At 39.8% G+C, this 23,022-nt stretch overlaps 3 protein-coding genes and 1 pseudogene across 3 annotated transcripts; 1 reads left to right on the forward strand and 3 right to left on the reverse strand.

The window, feature by feature from the left end:
• Positions 1-291: 291 nt before the first annotated feature.
• On the reverse strand, positions 292-1,029 carry LOC130998573 (VQ motif-containing protein 4-like; annotated as a pseudogene).
• A 725-nt stretch (positions 1,030-1,754) lies between these two features.
• On the forward strand, positions 1,755-3,320 carry LOC130996884 (translationally-controlled tumor protein homolog). The gene is made up of 4 exons (XM_057922163.1): positions 1,755-1,953; positions 2,472-2,545; positions 2,645-2,931; positions 3,038-3,320. Exons 1-4 carry the CDS (start codon positions 1,926-1,928, stop codon positions 3,153-3,155), a joined length of 507 nt encoding a protein of 168 aa, XP_057778146.1. The 5' UTR covers positions 1,755-1,925; the 3' UTR covers positions 3,156-3,320.
• A 920-nt stretch (positions 3,321-4,240) lies between these two features.
• Positions 4,241-14,798, reverse strand: LOC130996874 (F-actin-capping protein subunit alpha-like). Its single transcript, XM_057922151.1, has 10 exons — positions 14,560-14,798; positions 14,337-14,452; positions 13,504-13,593; positions 7,694-7,758; positions 7,337-7,498; positions 5,893-5,971; positions 5,683-5,760; positions 5,036-5,110; positions 4,924-4,959; positions 4,241-4,561 (listed from the first exon to the last, which is right to left on the reverse strand). Exons 1-10 carry the CDS (start codon positions 14,663-14,665, stop codon positions 4,448-4,450), a joined length of 921 nt encoding a protein of 306 aa, XP_057778134.1. The 5' UTR covers positions 14,666-14,798; the 3' UTR covers positions 4,241-4,447.
• A 2,258-nt stretch (positions 14,799-17,056) lies between these two features.
• Positions 17,057-22,527, reverse strand: LOC130996864 (uncharacterized). Its single transcript, XM_057922132.1, has 7 exons — positions 22,049-22,527; positions 20,718-20,836; positions 20,563-20,628; positions 19,759-19,956; positions 18,794-18,912; positions 17,870-17,975; positions 17,057-17,778 (listed from the first exon to the last, which is right to left on the reverse strand). Exons 1-7 carry the CDS (start codon positions 22,287-22,289, stop codon positions 17,218-17,220), a joined length of 1,410 nt encoding a protein of 469 aa, XP_057778115.1. The 5' UTR covers positions 22,290-22,527; the 3' UTR covers positions 17,057-17,217.
• Positions 22,528-23,022: the final 495 nt, after the last annotated feature.

Below are 23,022 nucleotides of genomic sequence, written 5' to 3' on the forward strand. Positions count from 1 at the left end.
TAATACCCTATGGGCAGGGGAGTGTCAACTAAACCCCTAAAGTACATATTTTCCTCCAATTAAGCCCTCTGACTTAGCGGAGAGTTAACACCATTAACTATTGTTATTTTTTTTTTATTGGTGGTGGGACCCACACCTTCTTCACCACCAAACACGCCTGAAATTTCCTTCCCTTTTCCCCATTTTTTGTTATATATGGTTAGAGGTCATCGTCTTCTTCCATTTTGTACAATTTTTTTCTTCTTCTTTTTAATCTCCCATGTTTAGCCATAAATGAATTCATTAAATCAATCAAGAAGTGGCGACGCCGCAATAGCTGCGGCGGGTCCGGCGCGATCCTCGACGAGGGTGGAAGTAGAATTTCTTCTCGGCGATGACCCTCTCCTCCTGATCGGCGGCGGCGCGGTCCTTGTTCATGGGTGTGACGGGGCTGAGCAGGAGCGAGGGAAAATCAAGAATGCTCAGTGACAGGATCTCGGGCTTGCGAGGGGAATTGGGGCCGGGGACGAAGGTGTTGATCATGAGGCCGTTCTTGATGTTGTTGAGGCGCTTGTAGAGCTTGAAGCCCTGCTTCTTCTGGGCGGTGCTCTTGATGGGAGGGATGCCAGCGCTGCAGCCCGGTTTGGAAGATTCAGTGAGCATTTGCACCACCTGTTTGAAGGTGGTGGTGTCGGCCTGGACGAAGGTGGTCGGGTAGGGATTGGCTTCGTGGGATCTGGGCTTCAGGGTTGGGGTGGGGGTGTGGGGTGGGGTGGGGAGGTGGAGGGAGGAGCCGTTGCTGCTGCTGCTCGAGCTGCCATTGCTGTGGGGGGGAGTTGGTCGAAGAAGGAGATGGGTTCTCTCTTGATGAAGGAGAGGCGTGTTTCCGGCGTGTTTCTGGCGTGCTTGGTGGTGAAGAAGGTGTGGGTCCCACCACCAACAAAATAAAAAAATAACAATAGTTAACGGTGTTAACTCTCCGTTAAGTCGGAGGGCTTAATTGGAGGAAAATAGGTACTTTAGGGGTTTAGTTGACACACCCCTGCCCATAGGGTGTTAATAGCTACAGTGGCCTCAACGTTAGGGGTTTAATTGATACTTAACCCAAAATAAAATAACTTCTAATGGGAAATCTTCTTATTTATTTATTTTAGTTGCTTGATTGCATATATTTTTTTCGACAAATTAGCAATTATACAAAGAAATTTAAAGATCATATAAATTTGAACTCAAAATATATGGCATTAAACAATAATTACTCTACTGCTAAACCAAACACACTTGATTGCATATTTCTAATTATATATTTTGTTGTGGAATAAAGACTAAAATCCTAAAAGTTTTAATTAAACTTTCAAATCGAGAAAAACTCAAAATCACAACTCAAATTTCCTACCACTACTAAACTCCAATTATCCAAGGTAATAATGCAGCAAGAGTCCTACTTGAACAAAGATTCCTAACTTAATTATGCAACTAAATAAGTAAACAACCAAGAAACTAACAAAATACAGATGATTCAATTAAATAGCTTGCCATATTTGGTTTTCAATATTAAATTTCCTCAAAATATCATATTCGTATGGTAAGTTGCCAAAATCACGAGAGATAGTAATAACAAAATCTGAATAAATCCGAAAAAATAATAATAACCCTACCTTTTAAGGACAAACAACGTAAAAAAAATTAGATAAGAAAAAGGAAAATCGTAATCAAATATACTTGGAATTTAGAAACAATCCAAATAAAAGTGGGATAATTATTGCAAGTCGAATCCTAGTCTACTACACAAAACACAACTCGGAAACGGTTAAGTTCTCTGCTATATAAACTCGCGGCCCAACCATTATTACTTCATCAATCTCATACTTCTCTCACTGCCTAGATTTCCTCTCGCTTCCTTAAAGATTTTTCGGCTCTTTTGTTGGGATAATAGAAGAGGAAACATGTTGGTTTATCAGGATCTTCTCTCAGGTATTTTTCTCATCACCTTTCTAAAGATTGAATCATGGGATTTCTTCATTGCCTTTTATTTCATCAATTGCGCGTGCTTAACTTTGTGATGGGCTTCGTTTCTGCCTCAAGATTGAATCTTTATTCGTGATGAGTTAGTGATGCTTTGTTGTTGGGGTAGTTTGATCAGTGAGGGAATTTCAAGATTAATGTTCAAGCATGAATCTTTTGTAAGATTTTCCTGTTTTTACTTGGTAAATTTGTTGATACATTGAAAATGGGCTTAATCATTGAAACGGGCTGGCTCTTGTTGAGTGTATGTGATAATTAAAATATGAAACACATACTTATTTGGTAATTTTATGTTTTTTTTTTAAATAAAAAAATTGGACCTTTGTGTTTTAAGTTTGAAGTTGTTTGAATTAAAGATGATGTTATATCACAATTAATCTGGTTTGAAAGGTTTCCTAAGCAATGGAAGTTAATTCATGATCTGATTAGTTTGGTTATTAGCTAACTCTGCTAAATTAATATTGCAGGCGATGAGCTGCTCTCTGACTCATTCCCATATAAGGAAATAGAGAATGGGATGCTGTGGGAAGTAGAAGGGAAGGTATAGTATAAATTAATGATCATATAATACACCCATACTATAAATGAATTTTGTGTGATTAGTGAGAAATCTAAGAGAGGTTTTGTTTGGTATGTGCAGTGGGTCGTTCAAGGGGCCGTTAATGTCGATATTGGGGCGAACCCTTCTGCTGAAGGTGGTGACGAAGACGAAGGCGTTGATGATCAAGCTGTCAAGGTTGTGGACATTGTAGACACTTTCCGGCTTCAAGAGCAGCCTCCTTTCGACAAAAAACAGTTCATAGCATATGTGAAGAAGTATATCAAGAACTTGACCCCGAAGCTTGAACCTGAGAAACAAGAGCAGTTCAAGAAGGGCATTGAAGGAGCTACAAAATACCTTGTCTCAAAGCTAAAGGACTTTCAATTGTAAGTAGATTCAGCTTTTCCTTTAGCTATAATAGCTACAATTCTGCAATGTTTTTCTGCAGTGAACACAAGCCATATAAGCATATAATATTTTGTTTCATTGCAGCTTTGTTGGGGAAAGCATGCACGATGACGGGACAATGGTGTTTGCATACTACAAGGAAGGCGCGACTGATCCGACTTTTCTGTATTTGGGTTATGGCTTGAAGGAGGTCAAGTGCTAGCTGATGAAGCAGAAGTTCATGTTTTGATTATATTCATAGTTAATATTAGGCTAGATCAGTTTAATTTGGGTTTAACTACGTAGTTCTATTTTTAAGTTCTAATGATTTTGTTGAATTTTTTGAGTTGTGCTGTTTTAGTTGATAATCAAAGTTTACTATTAGCTATATCTTGTGTCATGCATCTGGCTGAAATTCCATATTTAAACCACGATTCAAGCCAAAAATTAAAAACAAAACACGATAACAACAATTCCAATTTTAAATGTTGTAATCAGTTGCGTTGCTTTGATTGTGAGACTAACAAAACAGAAATTTTATTGTTTCCTAGCGTTGCGTGAGGTGTGAGTTTGTCAATAAAAATTGCTCCACTTGTGACCCTTAATTATACAAAACTAGGTGTGCAACAAAAAGGTTTTAACAATTCGTTGTGCAACTGCAAATTCCAAAAATATGGTTGCATTTGAATTCAGCATTTTAAAATCCTTATCAATCTTTCAGCTCAAATGCAACTAGCATATAACATGGCTCTTAGTTTATTTCTTTCTAAGTGGAGAATTAATTTCAATTATAGTTAACAAAAACGATGCATGTCAGCCCAATAAAAAGATGCATGGGCTATCAGATTTTTTAAGCCAATTAGTTCCCGTAGCCACTTATTTAAAATAATAATATATAATTATAAATTTTATTATTTTATCATATAGCTCATAGCCTCCAAATTAATAGCCTATATCCTCCAAATTACAACTGCTGTGATGCAATTTTAATTAAATGCATTAGGCTTCGAGTTGGATAATAGCAAGTGATTAAACATGCTAACAATGAGGGTATGAGAAAAGAGGTTAATTTCATCAAGGTCCTCTAAACAGCAATCGCGGTTGTTTGATGTGATCAACTATAATTATTTCTCTTCGAGATGGAATATTTATATACTATTGGATGCTTAGATTCTTTAACTTTGGTTGCTTTAACAAAACTAGGTTTTGTTTGCAACAAACAATTCGTTCAGCAACTGCAAAAATCTAAAAATATGGTTGCATAAAATCCATATCAATCTTTCAACCCAAACACAACAAAGATCAACGGGAAACAAAACATATGAATACTTTACATCCCTAAGGTATACACAGATGATATGTTTTTAGAGAATTTCAAGCCAATTGGCATATAAACTGCGGCGCCCCAAACAAAAATGAGAGTGAGGTGTGGGGATACAATACAGAAACGGAAACAAAATCATTGGCGAATTTGGAAAATACTACAGTATACAACATTCAACCTTGAACAACCATTTACTTCTTCTTTTCCACTCCCAAGCTCTTTTGGATATCTCTTTTGAGGCTGAACTGTGTGGTGTTATGCCATGGGAATAAGGTCCGTGTAACAGGAAGCTTCCTCCGGAGGTCCTAGAACGCAGACACAAAAGCATCTCAACTTTCTCAGAAATCACTCGGGATTCAAACAATTTGAAGCTAAAACCGACAGTTTGAGATGGCATCATCTATTTGACTGTTAATTTGCAAGGAAAAACATGTGTACGTAGAACATCTAATAAGTGGAAAACTAACACAACAACAACGAAAAGCAGCCTAAAATGGAATGACGGGAGCAGGGAATGAGTTGGTCACAAGCTACAGGTCGACTTCAGGAAGCATGACATGAAGAAAAAATGGCTCATGGAAAGACAAATTAAACAACTTCATTTACATTTGTCAATAATAAGGAATTGCTCAAAGGCTAACTGTTTGGAAGATATCCAAGAGAGTACCTTGAAGGTGGCATCAGGCAAATTTGAATATGATGTCTGCCAATACAATAGATTTAGTAAAAAGAAATTTTAGACAATAAAGATACTAGACAAAAGGAAAAGAAGTGAAAACCTGAAGAGAATCTAGATACTCCGTCTCGTGGTGGCGTATAATGGTGGTCACAGAATGTGCACAGTCTTCAGGTGACTGAAGAAATCAACACATATCATCAACATTCTGTTATATACTGCAAACCTAACCAAATGATATCTCTTTAACATCATGGTTTTTCCTCCTAATCTGCAGCTAACAAATTTAGTATCGACATTCTCAAAATCCTCTCCTGATATACAGAAGCCATGAAGAGACTGAAATAGATACCAGACATGATGCCCTGACTAAAATTTGTATCTCTTTCAAGAATGTATTTATAGAATATTCCACCAATGTTTTGTAAGAAATCACAAGTAATATCAAGAAATTTGGATACCCTTGAATTAAATCTGCAAAAAGCTCAATGGTGCCCTCATGATAAGGCGGACAGAATGAAACAACTCAAAAAAATAAAATATCCAAATTCTTGAGTTAATGAGTTGCATTAATTTCTTAGACTAGAATATATGCCTAGCTAGATCATTATCACAGCAAACATAAACCAACTTCCCGAAGATGGATGTACAAGTACCAAATTACCAATGTCCAATCTAAGCTGCCAGTAACATGACCACCCATGATTCATGAACAGAGAATATTACTGCATATTCCATTTCAAGCATTACCATAAACATAGTGGAATCTTTGCACTCATGCTTTGCATCTAACTGGACATTTCCCTCCTCAAAGTAGTGGGCGCCAACCTACATAAAATAAAAAATTCATGTTTCTCCATATTTCTTTATTTTCCCCTTTGACACAAAAGCATGACAACAATCGGAAGATAATCTATGAATTCCTACAAAATCTAATTACATAAAGGAATGGAAGACTACCTGAAGTTTACCTCTAACTTCCACAAATTGTGCCTCATCCTTGAATTCCACATTCCATATTGACCGCCAACTTCCATTGCTAGACAAACCAAGGAAGTGTAAGAAGAAAGACAAGCAAGAATCGAGATCTTATAAGGATCGTGTCTCCGTAGGATGACTATTCCAGGGAGGAATCTTCCGTCACATACAGCAATCTAGTCATACTATAAATATAATACCAAACAAACAAACAAGCTGACATGCAAATGTTCAATTAGTAAGTGGATTTCTCCCCATTACCCATGTACCACTATGTTCCTAACTTTTTCTTGTTAAAAGTCTGTAATAATATGAGCAGTTATTTTGTGAATTAGTTCCAGCGGCTTGATTTCAAAAGTTGTCACGATTGTCCAGATAAGATTAGAACTTAAAATTAATGGCCAGAACAGAACATTATTCAGAAGATACATCTCCAAATATCTTCTTTGACTCATAGATATTACTCCCTCCGTCCACCAAAAAAGTACCCAGTTCAAAATGGCACGAGTTTTAATAAAATGGTTGAGTGTGTTGTGAGTGGAATAAGGGTCCCACTTTATTGTGAGTGGTAAAACTTACCAAAAATAGAATGGGTACATTTTTCATGGACGGACACAAATGGCAAACTGGGTACCTTTTTGGTGGATAGAGGGAGTATATAGTACATGGAATTACACAGAATATCTCCGCTCATCAAAATGACTTTTGACAGTAATCATTTTCCACTATCTCTCCATAATAAAGCATGAAACGTGCTGTAAGTCTATGCCTCATCCAAGCACGTCTGGTTTAGAACTTGCTGAGGCAGAAAAACCATGGATGAGCTCAAAAAAATTTAATTTATTAGTTGCCTGCTATAATTATATCACTGAGCTCCGTACACCCACTGCACTAATACACGAAACATGTTTGTCTCAGCAAAAAGAAAGCGCAAAACTACATCCTCAGTTGAAAGCTCTTAATGTATCCAGCATGAAGAAAAAATTTAAAATTGCAAGGTGATTCAACTAAATCAAAAACACAATAAGTGCTACCACATCGTAGTGTCTTTCAATGAGTCCGAAAACGAGAAGACTCCAACCACCTGAAGTAGTTTTACAAAGTTGTACCAAAATTTTATTGGACACTTAGAATTTAAAAATTTGACCATGAATGGCGCACAGCGAAGCAGCCCCCAATAGACCAGCAACTCCCATCATATGAAACGGGTTGTGTTAGTAATGTTCAGTAGATTCCTGAACCCCTTGTAAAAACTAGTGATATGTTTATCAGTTTAAATCTTTGTAACTTTCAATACAAAGAGAATGGAGAACTAATTTCAATTATAGTTAACAAAAAAGATGCAACATATTACAAGTAGCTGCAAGAATAAGAAATAGGAATGCACCATATATGAGTACATTGCAGTACTGAGAACTGAACTTACCAGAAATTCTGGGGGCTCAGTCTAGCAGCGGAAATTACCACAACAAGCTCAAAATCCATGCCTGGTTCTTCAACATCTTTCCCGTTAACACAATAAACAGAACAGATTCCTTTCGGGTACGCTTCACTAACATACTTTGTAACTTCTACATCCAAGGAATACCTGCACAACAAACATCAGTAAAACAAGGCTCCTACAAGTGATGCCATAAAAGATCATTTTGAATCCTACTTCTAGCTAATTAAGTAGGTTCAGATTTAGGTTTCACCATCTGCTAGATGACTGAGCTACACGATAGCCTTTTTATTTCTGAACCAGAAAACCAAATTTAGCAACAGTAAAAACACCAAAGCATACCGATATTCCTCAATATATGGTGATGGGAACTCTTCATCGTTTGCAGGTCGAGCACGTCCACAGACCTGAATTAACACAGAATTCTATGACTTGAAAATAGAAAAAGTTGTGATGGGACTCGTTTACACCATACTCATTAGTATGAATAAACAAAAGGGTCGTAGCGTGCTTTATGCTTTGCTGAGCTAAGTTCAGTTATGGAAACACTATTCCTTCCAACCCCAGTTCCCGAAAACAAAGGCTCAATAGAGGAAGAATCATGGTGATTATTAAACATGTGAATTGGGAAGATGGTTGTGATGAGGGGCAAGATGATGTTGGTGAAGAGTTGGAAGTTGGGCCGAAGCCGCTGCTCGTGTATCGAAGGCGGGGACGGGAGTAGGCCACGTCCGTGGCCTGTTTATTTATGGATTAGATTTATTACTTTGTTTATGTTTTATATTTGGAATTATTATTATTAGTATTAGGGTTTGCTGGTATTAGTATAAATAGAGTGCATTAGGGTTGTTTTCGGGGAGGAGATATATTTATTGAATTTGGAGCCGGAGGCTTGGCGCACTGTGTGCGAGTTCTTTTTAGTTCTTGATTTCGCTACTTATCAATTGGTCCGACCTGCCGGATCCCCGTCCCACGGAGATGACAACACGAGCAATAACGGAGAGGGTGGAAAAGCTGGAGGGCGATCAGGAGGAAATTAAGTCCAGACTGAACAAGACATGCGAGCAGTTGGAACAGATGCAGGTCACGCAACGGGGCACCGATCGGAAGTTGGAGGATATCGCCGCCACCCTAACCCAACTTTCGAAGGCCATCCTTCGGACAGAGGAAGATTCATCGCTGGAGTCGGGTTTCAATCGTATGCATGGATTGTTTGGATTGCATGGAGAAGGAGGAGGGGAATCGGGACAACATCGCCCCCCCGGCGTCGTTCCACTACCGACGTTTGAAGGGGAGGATCCCATTGGATGGCTGGCCCGCGCGAATCAACAGTTCGAACTGCATGGCACTGCGGCGGGACTTAAAGTTGCTGCAGCGGTGGTGGCCATGAACGGCGACGCCTTACACTGGGTGACGTGGTTGAAGGCGCGCCATTCCGACATCACTTGGGAGAAATTCTCAAGCGCATTGGTCTCCCGTTTTGATACGAGGTTCAAGGGCAGCCCCTACGAGAGGTTGATGGCGGTGAAACAGACGCGCACGGTGGATGAATACATCTCGATTTTCGTACAACTCGCTGGTCAAGTGCCGGGGCTGAGCGACGAACATTATCTCGGCAACTTCATGAATGGGCTGAAAGCTTCAGTTAGGGGAGCCCTACGGTTGCTGCGGCCGACGGATCTCGAGACAGCCATGGAACTGGCCCGCGACGTGGAGGACAACCTTTCCATTCCGGAGGAGGGATGGCCATTCCGAAATGCTCAGAGCCAAGGGGCACGGACTGGGGGGTATTTGCGGCCCTTTGGAACCACTCCAACCACGGTTGGCAGCGTAAACAGTAGCGCTGGGAGTACTTCACGAGCGGGGCCGAAGGGAAGTACTCCACAACCGGCAACTTCAGAGCAGTCGACGGCTCGAACCCGCTTCACGCGACGCACCAACAACGACTTGGCGGATCTTCGCGCAAAAGGGTTGTGCTACAAGTGCAAGAAGCCGTATTCGCCAGATCACTTCCGTGTTTGTCCAATGAGGGAGCTTAGGGTGATGGTGGCCGAAGCGGAAGAAGATATCGAGCTTCGAAACGCCGAGTTTGTGGATGCAGCAGGGCTCGACGAGGAGTTGGAGGGAGCAGAGGCAGTGGAGACGATGGAGGGGGCACTACCCATGTACTCGATGGCGGGAATCACGAGCCCGGGCACGTTGAGGTTGCGCGGGGTCATGCGTGGGAGGACGGTGACCGTCCTCGTTGACAGTGGCGCCAGCCACAACTTCATCTCATCCACCTTGGTACCGCTGATTCAGGCCGAGATAGATTCCTCCGTGAGGGTTGGCATCCAGTTGGGCAATGGAACGCGACAAGCTACGAGAGGATTGTGCAAGGATTTAGTGATGACCTTGGCAGATTACGAGGTGGTGGCTGACTACCTCTCTTTTGAATTGGGCGGAGTGGATGTGATTCTAGGAGTAGCATGGCTAGCGACGTTGGGGGAAATTCGGGTGAGTTGGGAGACGATGATGATGTCATTCGTGGACAAGGGAAGGAGAGTGGTGCTGCGAGGTGATGCAACAAATAGTAGGCAATCAGTGGGCCTACGTGCTTTGAACAGAACTCGGGAGGCAGAGTTCTGGGCGGTTATTGTCGAATCAGGGACAGCAAGGTTGTCCGGGGAAGATGAGAATCAGGTGCGAGAAGTGTTAGATCAGTACGCGGGGATTTTTGGAGAGCCGACTGGCCTACCCCCGAACCGAGACACAGATCATCACATTGAGTTATTACCCGGAGCTCAGCCAGTTTCTGTGCGGCCTTACCGTTATGGGCACCTGCAGAAGGATGAAATCGAGAGGTTAGTCGCTGATATGTTACGGGCAGGCATCATTCGACCGAGCTCGAGTGCGTTTTCGAGTCCAGTATTGTTGGTTAAGAAGAAGGATGGAAGCTGGCGTTTCTGTGTGGACTATCGAGAATTGAACAAAGTGACGGTGCCTGATAAATATCCTATACCAGTCATTCAAGAGTTGTTAGACGAATTGGCAGGTGCAGTGATATTCTCGAAGATTGATTTACGCTCAGGCTACCATCAGATTCGAGTGGAGGAGTCAGACATCCACAAGACGGCTTTTCGGACTCATAGCGGACATTACGAGTTTCTGGTGATGCCCTTTGGATTGACAAACGAGCCGGCCACATTCCAATCCACCATGAATGATCTGTTCCGACCCTTTCTCCGGCGTTTTGTGCTGGTATTCTTTGATGACATTCTGGTGTATAGCCATACCTTGGAGGAGCACAAGTCACACCTAGCGCAGACGTTGTCATTGTTGCGAGAGAATCAGTTCAAGGCTAACTACAAGAAGTGCTTATTTGGGTGCCGTCAGGTTGAATATTTGGGTCACATAGTTTCCAAGGAGGGTGTAGCGATGGACCCGAGCAAGGTGAGTGCCGTGCTGGATTGGCCCCGACCGCGTTCGGTTAAGGAGGTTCGAGGGTTCTTGGGACTGACGGGATACTACCGCCGATTTGTAAGAGCATATGGGATGATTGCTCGACCTTTGACGATGCTGTTGAAGAAGGAAGTGTCGTCGCAGTTTACGTGGACGGCTGAGGCGGAGCGCGCCTTTGAGCAGTTAAAAAAGGCGTTGACAGAAGCACCGGTGTTGGCCATGCCCAGATTTGATCAGCCTTTTGTGGTCGAGTGTGACGCATCGGGGACTGGAGTTGGAGCAGTTTTGATGCAGGAACACCGACCCATTGCATACTTCAGTAAATCTTTGGCAGATCGTAACCTCACTAAATCAGCCTATGAACGGGAAATGATGGGACTCGCGTTGGCCATTCAGCATTGGCGGCCCTACTTGATTGGGCGACAATTTGTAGTGCGCACGGATCATCGGAGTTTAAAACATCTTTTGACGCAGAAAATTGCTACTCCATCACAACAAGTTTGGGTAGCAAAATTGTTGGGATATGATTTCTCGATCGAGTACAAGACCGGCGTTACCAATACGGCGGCTGACGCGCTATCAAGGAGGGCCGAGGCTGGGGAGCTCGCGGCGCTATCGGTACCAGGCTGGCTTGGGTTAGCGGCTGTGGGAGAGGAGCAGCGCCGCGACCATAACCTTCACCGAATCATGGAGGCATTAGCGTCGGACGATGCAGCAAAACCGGGATATGAGCTGAGCGGAGGCCGGCTATTTTTTAAAGGCCGATTGGTATTGCCAGCTGATTCGACTTGGATACCACAGTTGTTGGAGGAGTTTCACGCGTCGCCAGCTGGGGGTCATGCCGGTGCACTGCGAACTTATCGGAGGTTGGCTGAGAACGTGTATTGGCGCGGCATGTTTCGGCGAGTTCGGCGATATGTGGCAGAGTGTCTAGTCTGCCAGAAATCGAAATACGAAGCACTTTCGCCTGCGGGGTTGTTACAGCCACTTCCAATCCCGGACTTAGTTTGGGAGGATGTTTCGATGGACTTCATTACTTGTCTGCCGAAGTCTAGGGGGTTTTCTTCGATTTTGGTGGTGGTGGATAGGTTATCGAAGTATGGCCACTTTATAGCTTTAAAGCCACCCATATCGGCTCGTTCTGTGGCTGAGATTTTTTGTCGAGAGGTGGTGCGACTGCATGGGATACCAAGGTCGATTGTGAGTGATCGTGACTCGATATTCATGAGTTCTTTTTGGCGAGAACTGTTTGCGTTGTCGGGGACGCAGTTGAAGTTCAGTACGGCTTATCACCCCGAGACCGACGGGCAGACGGAGGTATTAAATAGGGTTGTGGAGACTTACTTACGCTGTTTTGCAGGGGAGCAGCCTAAGCAGTGGCTGAGGTGGTTAGCGTGGGCGGAATATTCGTACAACACCTCGTTTCAAACAGCGGCGCGGATGACGTCATTTGAGGTGGTTTACGGGCGACCACCGCCTACTATTCGGCGATTTTTGCCGGGCGAGTGTCATGTAGCTGCAGTGGCGGACGTGCTGGGAAGTAGAGATGAGATGCTACGTCGCCTACGAGGGAATTTGGATATAGCGCAGCAACGCATGGTACGACATGCAAATAAGAGTCGGAGGGATGTAGTTTATGCTGTGGGAGATAAGGTGTTCGTGAAGGTGAGGCCGTTTCGGCAGCTGTCAGCTAATCGCCAATCGCATCATAAGTTGTCGGCGAAATTCTATGGGCCTTTTTGTGTGGAGGCGAAGGTGGGGGCTGCGGCGTATCGGCTGACGCTTCCTTCGTCGAGCCGTATTCACCCCGTATTTCATGTGTCGCAGCTTAAGAGAGTGGTGGGTGATCATGCTGTGGAGGCGTCGCTACCTGATTCTTTCGAAATTCCGAGGGGCTCTATTTTCGAGCCGGAAGCAGTGTTGAATAAACGGACAGTGGAGGACATGGGAAAGCAGTGCGAGCAGTGGTTGATTCGTTGGGTCGGACAGGCGGAAGATGAAGCTACATGGGTCGATGCAGTGGACTTTCAATCTCAGTTTCCGGATTTCAACCCTCATCAGGTTGTCAATGCAATCTTAACATCACTCACATAAAAAGAAGATACAAACATAATCCAAAATCTATACCACCTAGATGTATTATCTTCAATGGACTGTAATGCAATCAAAGTAGGAACCTATTATCTGCCAAATTGTACGTATGGAAGATATTCATAAAATATATTCATTGTGAGCTTCTAGTTTGGTTTGCGGGTGTTAGCGATTTAGCATATAATGTTACTTTTGATCATAATCACAACAACAAAACAAATCATCATCATCATCTGCTCGAGAAAACTTTATGAATTGAGCTTAAGAACTTCCATTGAACAGTCAAAAATTTGCTGTAAGCCAAAAATAGTCAATCTAGCAACTTCACTGAACAATTTTTGGTTCCTCTGCTTGAGGGTTTCTTTGATCTAGAACTAGACTGCTAAACTAAATTTGAAGTTAAATGCACCAGAATATCAGATGATGCCATGCACCCGTTCAACATGATGGCAGTATTTAAGGCATTCATCATCAAATAACTGAAGTGACAGACAGACAGACCTAATCATGTTGACAATAGGATGTGATAATTTGGCACATTTAAAGATGAGTCTAAGTCGCTTTAAAAAAAAGGATGAGTCTAAGTCCTGCAAATGCATTATATAAACAACTGAACATACCTGTTTCACATGGTCAACAATCGCAACTTGAGCAGTCCTAGGATCAAGATACTCATTCTCACCAATCTCGTTAAATGGTGTAACCATAACCTGATAACATAAAAGACAAAGACAGTATAAAAATGTGAAAAGGAAGTCCTCTTTCTGACTCAATAACCTTAGAGCCTACTCACACAAGGGAAAATGAGTACCCACAAATATCTGAATAATAGTTTCAAGTGCATTTGACACGAAGTTCTATTAATTATATAGATAAAGTAATAGAATTCTGGTTTCCACATAAAGCTGTATAAAAGCTAGAGAAGCTTGTCTGTTTAAACTGCCGCTGTTTCCGAACATTGTACACCACAAACCATGCTGCTTAGAGTAAATTTTAGGAATACAAGCTACCTAAGCACAAATGTAAAGCTGTCCTATAATACAAAAATAACTATTAAAATCACATGTCCATTCTAGTTCTATGCAATTATACAGCTGAAAGTCACAAATCTTGCAGCAACGAGATGGGAAATATTCATTGTTCATTCTTAAAAGTGTCGGCATCTACAATGTTATCTGGAGGGAGATTTAGCTAATATGTCTAAAACTCTTCATTGGGTTCAGTGTAGTCAATCTTCTGCCTGTTTACAGTCTCTTGTTGAGTCCAATTAAACCCTCGCCATTTATGAAGCGCATATATCGAGTCTGAACAATATCCAGGAAAATATATACCAAGTGAGCATAATGAGAGAAGTAAAAAGAACTAGGCCACGAAATTTCCTCCTTCGCAAAATCATATAATCAATCACACGGACAACATAATTAGGGCAAATTTATCTCACAATGGGCGTTACCTCACCGCTTCTATCAGGAAAATCCAGGCAAATCATGTGAGATTTGTTGTAAAGAGGAAATGCCTCTGCCGCCGCCGTGCTATACAGCGTCTCATCCTGCAAAACCGCCTTGATATCTGCGCAGCATTTTGCAGGGAAACAAGTATAATTAAATTTGGAAATCGACCAAAAAGTACGACACTCATTCTTCTATACACATGCATGCGCATTCATCCGAGATTACCTTTGGCGATGTATTGGATTTCACCGGCGGGAGAATTGAGGAGAAACCATTTGGCGATCTCGATTTTCTGCTCATCAGTGAGCTGCGCCTCTTCCTCGTCTGACATTTCTGAGATCCCAAAAGGGTTTTGGAATTTTGTACCGAGTAAAATTTCTCCCTCGAAATCAAATGACACACACACACACACAATGTGTGTATATATATATATATATATATATCGCCAAATTTACAGGGCAATGAAATTATTTAGAGCAACTCCAACAGTTGCTTTAGAATAGCGGTGGCTGCTAAAATAGAGTGAGTGGCTCCCCCAACCATCTCCTCTACGCCACGCTAATTTAGAGTTTATGAACAGTGTCCCGCCTCATCTAGCGGGCACTGTTCACTCCTCTAAATTTTTTTTTTTGTCTTTCATTTTCTTCTTTTGTTGTTTTATTATATTTATTTTTTATTTTATCTTTAGAAAATGCTTACTTTTACTTGATTTAATTTGTAAAATGTTTATTAGTCTCTATATTATTTATATTTTTAAATTAACATAAATATATATAATATTTAATATATATTATATAAAATTTAAAAACACAATAACATGAAATATAAACTTTTCATGAGCCACGCTCTGTGAAAAAAAAGTTTTTTGCAATGAGACAGGAATCGTGTAGGAAAGATGTGGAGCGTACATTCGGAGTTCTTCAAAGTCGATTTGCAATTGTTGCAAATCCAGCTCGCTTCTGGTAAAAGAAACATTTGGATAATATAATGAAAGCGTGTATTATTATGCACAATATGATTGTTGAGGATGAACGTGACTTGTCTGCACCAATTGAAATTGCAAGAGAAGTGCCAATTCCAGATGTTGAAACAATGCCAAATGAAACAAACCATTTCCAAGATTTTCTTGGACGCTATAAAAAAATCAAAGATAGAGTTGCTCACTTTGCGCTTCGTGATGCATTAGTCGATCATATATGGGATGAGTTTTCTAATTTAGAAAATTAGTTAGTTTTATCATGTAATTGATGCTTTGTTAAGTATTGTGTAATGTTTAATTCTAAGAGTATTATGTAATTTTAGTTTTTATGTTGTTGAAATAAATTAATCGTTCTATAATATTTAAATATAGCACTTTATTAATTAATTTTTCTAAAAAAAAATTAAATTATTTTATATTTCAATTTTAATTTTAATTACATTTAATTGAATATAAATATATTTATTTATAAATATATATGATATATAATAATTGAATTGATAAAATAATTTAATACTAAAGAGCATAAAAAAGGAATATTCTATTGTAGAGGGAAATGTAGAGTTGATTGTTGGAGATGAAAATTCAAAAACTGTATATTTCAACTGTATAATAGAGTGAAGGGCCCTCTAAAATAGAGGAACCCTTGGAGATGCTCTTATGCTATTAAAAACAAAAGTATCTATCTATGCAAAAATAGTCAAATGATTAGGTAAAAATGGCGTTCACTCTCAGTTTGAACTAATTATTCAGTTTTTAAGCCACCTTTGACAAATGACATTTACGTTAAGCACCTTTAATAATGTTATCTATTTATTCGAGTCTCATTTTTTTATTTAATGAATTTGTAATTGTTTTCAAATGAATTGTTCATGTCGTAATTTTCTCCATAACGCAGAATAAAAAAGAATTAAATTACTACTTTATTTTTTGGAGTTATTGTCGGAAAATACCTAAAGTTTGCCAATTCTCTTATTTATATCTTGACCTTTATTTTTAGTCATAAAATACATGAGTTTAAGATTTATTCTTAATCATCCCACGGCGAAAAATTTCACCTAAATTCAATCTGATGTCGCTATGAGAAATAGCAAATCGTGGGGTTATTCATATTGGATTTGGGCAAAATTACTTTATTCTACCCTATAATTTATCTACAGTTTTACTTAAACCCCCTAATCAGTGGATTATTTGGATTGGATTTGAGCGAAATTGTCCATCGTCGGACGATTCAGAATCAATCTTAAATTCATCTATTTTTTGACAAAAAAAATCATGATATAAACTGAAAAATTGGCAAACTTTGAATATTTTTAACAATAACCCCTTATTTTTTTGTCAAAGTAAAAGAATAAGTTCAATCATTCAGGTGTTAAAAACCTTCTCAGCCATTGCAAGCGAAGCTATACAAAAAAACAAATTAGATAAAATAAAATAAAATGAAGACCATTCAATATTTAAGAGTAAATTGGGAAATACAATATCAGCAGTTAAGTTATTTACATATCATAAAATCTTAGGTACACTTGAGTGTACCGTACAACCGGGTTAACCCATACCTAAAATAGTATTATTTATAGGAATTGGATCAGGATATGAGTTAAATCAAGATGCGGGTCAAAGTTTAAATGAATATATAACTCGATTTTACGGTACACCAGGGTGTACCCAAGACTTAGGATTAATGAAGGACGATGGTTCTGGGCCACACTTGTGCTTGTGGCGCTGAATAATACTTAGCAATTAGTAATTGAAGTCTACTTGTTATTCTTTATTTATACAAACACCCCAAAATCAGTGTGCCAAAATAGCAGCAGATAAGAAGATAAGTCAGGATTGTGGATTTTCAGTGGCATCAAATAAACAAAATTGGTGGAATTCGGAGGGGAACTCAACTTACAACGTTAAACAGCGAAGCCTGAGTTAGGAGGAAAGTGAACATTTCCATACATCGACCTCCATGCCTTCCAAGGCGTAACATCGCGCAAACTACCAAAATACTCGTTGCTTCTATGATTCGTATACAAACCTCTAGCACCAAAAACTGTTAATTCTGTCGAGTCCATGTAGCCTCGTATTCTTGAAACGAACCCGCCTCCAGCAGAGTAGCCCGCTCCTCCGAAGCACTGCTCCTCATGGCTCTTCTCTTGTGGGTATAGCTGAGCTACACTGGGTTCCTGCTTTGCTGGGTTGTCATCAAGACCCATGTAGCTTCCAATCCCGAGTGATTCCCAGTCGATTTTTTGCAAGAGCCTAGCTGCTCGCTCAGTCACCCGTGACGGATATTTTTCCAATTCTAGTGCTTGCTCAATCGCTAATGTTTCAACTTGTACCTTCAGCTTTTGGAGTCGATCACCAATTCTAGTAGCAACAGCATCATAGAGTTTTCCTCTTGACATGTTCTTGTCTGCTCCGTCACTGATTATATCATCAAAGCTAATGGGATCACCAACAAGTACAGTCACCTGCACGTTTGCCAATAGAGCAACGTAATGTCTTAAAAAGACCCCAAAAACAAGAATCGTGCAGGTAGATAAGCAAACAAGGAGAACTTACAGTTTTACCAACCCTAGGAAATTTGGCTCCAACGGGCATGACGTTTTGCATTCCAGTATGCACGAAAGGGACAACTATAGGTGTATTATCAGCATCCAATACCAACCTGCAAAATTTATAAGCAAATGCAATTACTTTGCGAACCCAGCCTTTATGCAGTGTCTGCAATGTCCTATTTTGGCATCAAAACTCCATATTGACCTGAAACTTGGACAAAATCATTGCCAAATCTAGCATGACAACAGTTGCATCACTGATATTTGATGAAATGCAAGAGAATTATTCTCAGGTTAAACAAACTCTCACAAGTGTCCTAGCTAGGGAAAGCAGTAGACACCAGGACTGCATCCATAAAACGTCAGAGAGACTTTATGCTCTTTAGCGAGAAACCATAAACAAACATACCATTTAACATAAAGTCATGATGAGCAGAAGAGTCCTACAACTAAAATCGTGATGCAGTTGACTTGTGTTGTGTTTGTAGAAGAGTTCTATGGAAAGACAAATAGAACAACAAAATACAGTGTGATCTAGATCTATTCAGCATGGCATCTCAATCATTGTAGCTGAAATAGATGCTCACAGACTTCATCTAAAGACAGTGATCCCACATAGTAATATATACTTCTACACTGAAATATTTTCACTAGATGGTACTGACACGAGTTTTCTGCAACAAGAGAAGCTATCATAAACCTGGGAAAATGACAGAGCAATTATAGAACACTCTCCCTTCATATCCACTGATATATGGGCAAATTATGCATTAGCTAGTAGGGTACTGCAAGGAAACCATTCGAGAGGGGAATATTTACAGCCCGGACAAATGCGGATGATACTATGATTGCAAGTAATCCGGTCAAAGAGGGTCACTAAACAAAATGTTCAAGAGTGCTTATGCAATTAGATTAGATGGTGAAGTACCTTCCAATGCCTCTTTTGGCCGATCCCATAGTTTTCCCACCATCTCGAGAGCGACTACCTTCAGGAAATATGTGAACCCACCCTCCACCATTCAGTTTGGATATAGCCAAGTCCATTCCCTTCAGGAAAAAAATGAAATGTGTAGGGAAAACCAAAAGTAGCCACCTAAAGGGTTCAAAAAAAAAAAGAAAGCAAAGCAAAGCTACCTAAAGAACAAACATCTAAAAAACCATAATTTGCATTGACAGGAAGAGAGGGAAATGAGGACTCAACAAATTGGAAAAACTACAAACCTTGGTTGATCTAGGTTAGGTAAATCCCCAAGACATCAAAATTATGCGCACCTCTCCCAACTTTACTTGCTACACTAACTGGCATTATGAAATCTCAATATTTTTTAAGAACTTAACTCACTCGCCCTTTCTGAAAAACTACATTGACTACATTTATGGGACCATATCTAGTTATCTCCAGAAGTAATATAGCCATAATGAATTGTCAGACCCATTAATCAAACTCCAACTCTCAAATCAGTAACTGACACAGTAATGGCTGGGGCCATCTGTTATGGAGTCATCAATGTCAAAGGTCCTGAGTGTAATTTATCTCGAACCCAATTGGAAGTACCTAACTTCCACAAACTCTAAAGAATGTAGGTGCAATTATTATAATAAATTACAAATACATTGTTTTTTTTCATTTATACGAGGAATATAGGTAATTCTAGAACAAATTATCATTCAATCATAAGAAAGACAGGTCAAAGTCATATAATTGGAACAAATTATCAATTTAACCATAACAAGGTGAAGAAAATTAACTATCCAATTATTCATTCCAGAAAATCAATTTATAAGAATGAGATCCACAAGGCAAGATTCTCAGCAAACTAAACCACACAAAAACACCAAACCATCTAAAACCAGCCAAAGTGAACACCAAACAAATGGTTTATAGAAAAATACCTTCTGATATATCCCATCCCCACGAGAAACTGGAAGCACTTTCACAGACTTGAAAAATGCTGATGTAACTGGATTCTTGAAACATCGATCAGATGCACAGAGTGTCCACCGCAAACCATTAGCATCGAACAAAATACTAGGGGGTAACAGGGAAGCGATAACCAAAGGATCATCCATGGAAGCAACATGGTTGCTGACCTAGAACAGTAAAATGATTCATAAGGTTCATCAATAGATGCAAAAATGTTGCTAACCTACCCCAGGACAACACAAAAGAATTTGACAGACAGAGCCATGCTTCCATGACAATTACTCACTTGCCAATCAGCACCTTTTTTTTCCTTTAGTTTCTCTTTCTTTTCTCTCCGTACTTTTTTCTTCTTATTTCGTCCCAGCCCTCTCTGCAGTCCATGATATTTCCCCTTGATGTTCACCTCTCTTAACTCTGCTAATTACTTACAGATTTTTACTAATTGAAATCACAGCTGAAATTGCTTATACTTGTTATAAACTTGAATGGATACCCACCCATACAGGCCTAAAATGGATACAGCAGTTTCTATGTTTGAAATGACAAGACCTGCTAACACATAGTACAAGTTAAGCTCAACTATATGTTAGCTTCATTTTGTACTTCTATATAAGATTCAATATGTATGAAAATGATATATGAAGTGTTACATACTACAAAATGCACCAAGGTCCAAAGTACCTTACCACTTTGGGTCAAACAATTTTAACAAAGTGTTGATCTCACCATGATGTAAGAAGGTGTTGATCATCTCATAAGTGCAAGATGCTTACCGTAATCAAGGACTTGTTCTCTGGCCTATGTGTTACCACCTGTTGCAGCTTCTCTGCACCAAATATCTACAGAGTGCACGAGAAATCAAGTCATTTTTCCCCGATGTATCACCAAGAGAAGGTATATAATTCAAAAATGACAATATTGTACGTACCTGAACACGGTTGAGGCCATGCATAAAAACATGACAAACATTTCCAAGCACAGGAACAGCAACAGCCTGAAGCATGCGGGTCAAGACTGACTCATCTTCTGCATCAATATCCTTGCTCACTGCAATATAGACTTGGAAGGTCAGGCATCTACAACTAAAAGAGGTATTAAACTTCAGCCAAAAGACTAAATGAATGCAGCCACATCTGGAACTATGACCAAACAAATCACAGGAATACCACTCATTAAAAGACCGACACCGTAAACCATATTCCTATGAAGTTCAGACTCAGTAAGACAAATCATGGGATTGGAAACTGTCATAATTTGAGGCCAAAAAGAAAATGATGAGTTATCTGACTGAACGTCAGATGTGCCCCTACTACACCAAACAACTCCACTTCTTACCATTCCTTGTTCATACTCCACTGAGACATACATGGTACCCTACTACAGTCTACACTGTATACTAACTTAAATGCAAGATGAATACTAGACAACCGGTTAGCTGTATCATTAAAATGTTGCCAACTGGCACCTATTTAGACCCAACACAGCATAAGAAACTTAAGTAATCTACTTCAGCACCAACTTAATGAGAGATCAAATACAGACAGTTAAGCAATTTAATAATCAAAAGGCTACACAGCACAACTTTAGATGATCAAACTGTTACCAAGAGACATACAAATGTACCATATGTTACAAGAAAGCAAAGAACCAAACCAAAATGCAGATATTAGTGTTCCTATGTTACCTTAACACAAATCTGACAATTCATGATTTACCATGCTTCTAGTTATGCAGGTCATGAGTAATCAATTGTGTGATGAAGTCATCCAATATAGTGCTGAAATACCAACAGTAGAAAGTAGAATTGATATGTGTGACTGAAAAGAGAATCTTAATTAAGATGTCAGTTAAGGGGATCACAATTATCATCATCTAACTCCACCATTTACAATTTTACATAACACAATGCGAATCAGACTAACATGCGCTTACAAACTAACAGAATCCAAACAAAGCGTGCCATAATCCATTCCTCAATCGTCACTATCTTGTTCGAACTGATAATCTGAACTTTGTAAAAAAAACTCTAAATTATCAAACAGTAACGTGTTCTCTCTTAACACTTCTGAGTACAACATGGTAGTAAAAATGGCGTTCATGATTCTGCTTTTTGAAAAACAAGAATTCCGCATTCTTGCAGTGCCTAAAACTGGAACTACTTGCACGCTGAATAATAGGCATAAGGACTAAGTAACATAAAACCTAGAAGCAGTTCTATATGGATGTGTATACAAAACAACAGCTATAATATAACAAAACCTCTTTTGCGGTAAAATGTGGAAGATGAAGGCAGAGAATCGCGACGGAATTCGGAGAAGCGATCGAGCCAGCGCTGAACGCTGGAGGACAAGTAGCCGGCGCTGGTAGTCCTCAAGTTCCGGCGGCGGTGATAGTCCACCGCAGCAACTCTGAAACGGTCCCTCAGCCTAAGCTGCAGCGATTTAGCCCCCTCCGCCAACAGGTCGCCTCTGCATTCCAGCCACCGCCCCGCCGCCACCATCTTTCTAAGCTAAACACTGGACGCCGTAAACGGCCAAATTCACATAAATGTGAGGAGAATCAGTAAAATAAAGAGCAGTCAATTGTCTGTAGCTGGTGTTAATGGATCCGCGGATTCTGTGAGAGAGAGAGAGAGAGACGGCGAGAAGCGTTTAAAAGAGAGATTAGCTAATTGGGGATTGTTGTGCCACTCCCACTCTATATTAGTACTCCTTCCCGCTAAAGTAGCGGATTACTTTATTGTATCTAAAATAAAATAAAGAGATATTTATAGGAGTGAATTTTAAAAATAGCTTATTTCTTTTAGTAAAATCAAAAATTACCCATTAAGATAAAAAAAAATTTAAAATACACATATTTACCATTTTACCTCTTCAAACACTACCGTTTAAAAAATTTCCGTATATTCACAACATAACCAGAACTTTTGATTGTGAATTGACAACCATAATTTATTTTGGTTGTAAATTCAAATAGTTGTGAAATTGAGTTTTAAAGTTTGAATTCACAACTAAAAACATTAGTTGTGAATTCACAACTAGCAATAGAGTTGGTTATGAATTCGAGATTTAAAACTTGAATTCACAACTAACACTAGCAATTTAGCCGTGAATTTCACAACCAAAACAACTAGTTGTGAATTCAAGCTTTAAAACTCAAATTCACAATCGGGATTTATTTTGGTTGTGAATTCAAGTAGTGAATTCATAGATCTGATCGTGAATTCAAGTTTT

Source organism: Salvia miltiorrhiza, chromosome 8 (genome assembly GCF_028751815.1).
Source record: "Salvia miltiorrhiza cultivar Shanhuang (shh) chromosome 8, IMPLAD_Smil_shh, whole genome shotgun sequence".
Taxonomy (NCBI): domain Eukaryota; kingdom Viridiplantae; phylum Streptophyta; class Magnoliopsida; order Lamiales; family Lamiaceae; genus Salvia; species Salvia miltiorrhiza.

Excerpts from the sequence above, each read along its gene's own strand:
- LOC130996884 (XM_057922163.1), top strand. The coding sequence starts at position 1,926 with ATGTTGGTTTATCAGGATCTTCTCTCAG. Across the intron at positions 1,954-2,471 it reads TTATCAGGATCTTCTCTCAG|GCGATGAGCTGCTCTCTGAC; the intron begins GTATTTTTCTCA and ends TTAATATTGCAG. Across the intron at positions 2,546-2,644 it reads TGTGGGAAGTAGAAGGGAAG|TGGGTCGTTCAAGGGGCCGT; the intron begins GTATAGTATAAA and ends TGGTATGTGCAG.
- LOC130996874 (XM_057922151.1), bottom strand. The coding sequence starts at position 14,665 with ATGTCAGACGAGGAAGAGGCGCAGCTCACTGATGAGCAGAAAATCGAG. Across the intron at positions 7,499-7,693 it reads CCATATATTGAGGAATATCG|GTATTCCTTGGATGTAGAAG; the intron begins GTATGCTTTGGT and ends TTTGTTGTGCAG. Across the intron at positions 5,972-7,336 it reads CTGAGCCCCCAGAATTTCTG|CAATGGAAGTTGGCGGTCAA; the intron begins GTAAGTTCAGTT and ends TGGTTTGTCTAG.
- LOC130996864 (XM_057922132.1), bottom strand. The coding sequence starts at position 22,289 with ATGGTGGCGGCGGGGCGGTGGCTGGAATGCAGAGGCGACCTGTTGGCG. Across the intron at positions 19,957-20,562 it reads AGAACAAGTCCTTGATTACG|GTCAGCAACCATGTTGCTTC; the intron begins GTAAGCATCTTG and ends TTACTGTTCTAG. Across the intron at positions 18,913-19,758 it reads GGGATGGGATATATCAGAAG|GGAATGGACTTGGCTATATC; the intron begins GTATTTTTCTAT and ends TTTTTCCTGAAG.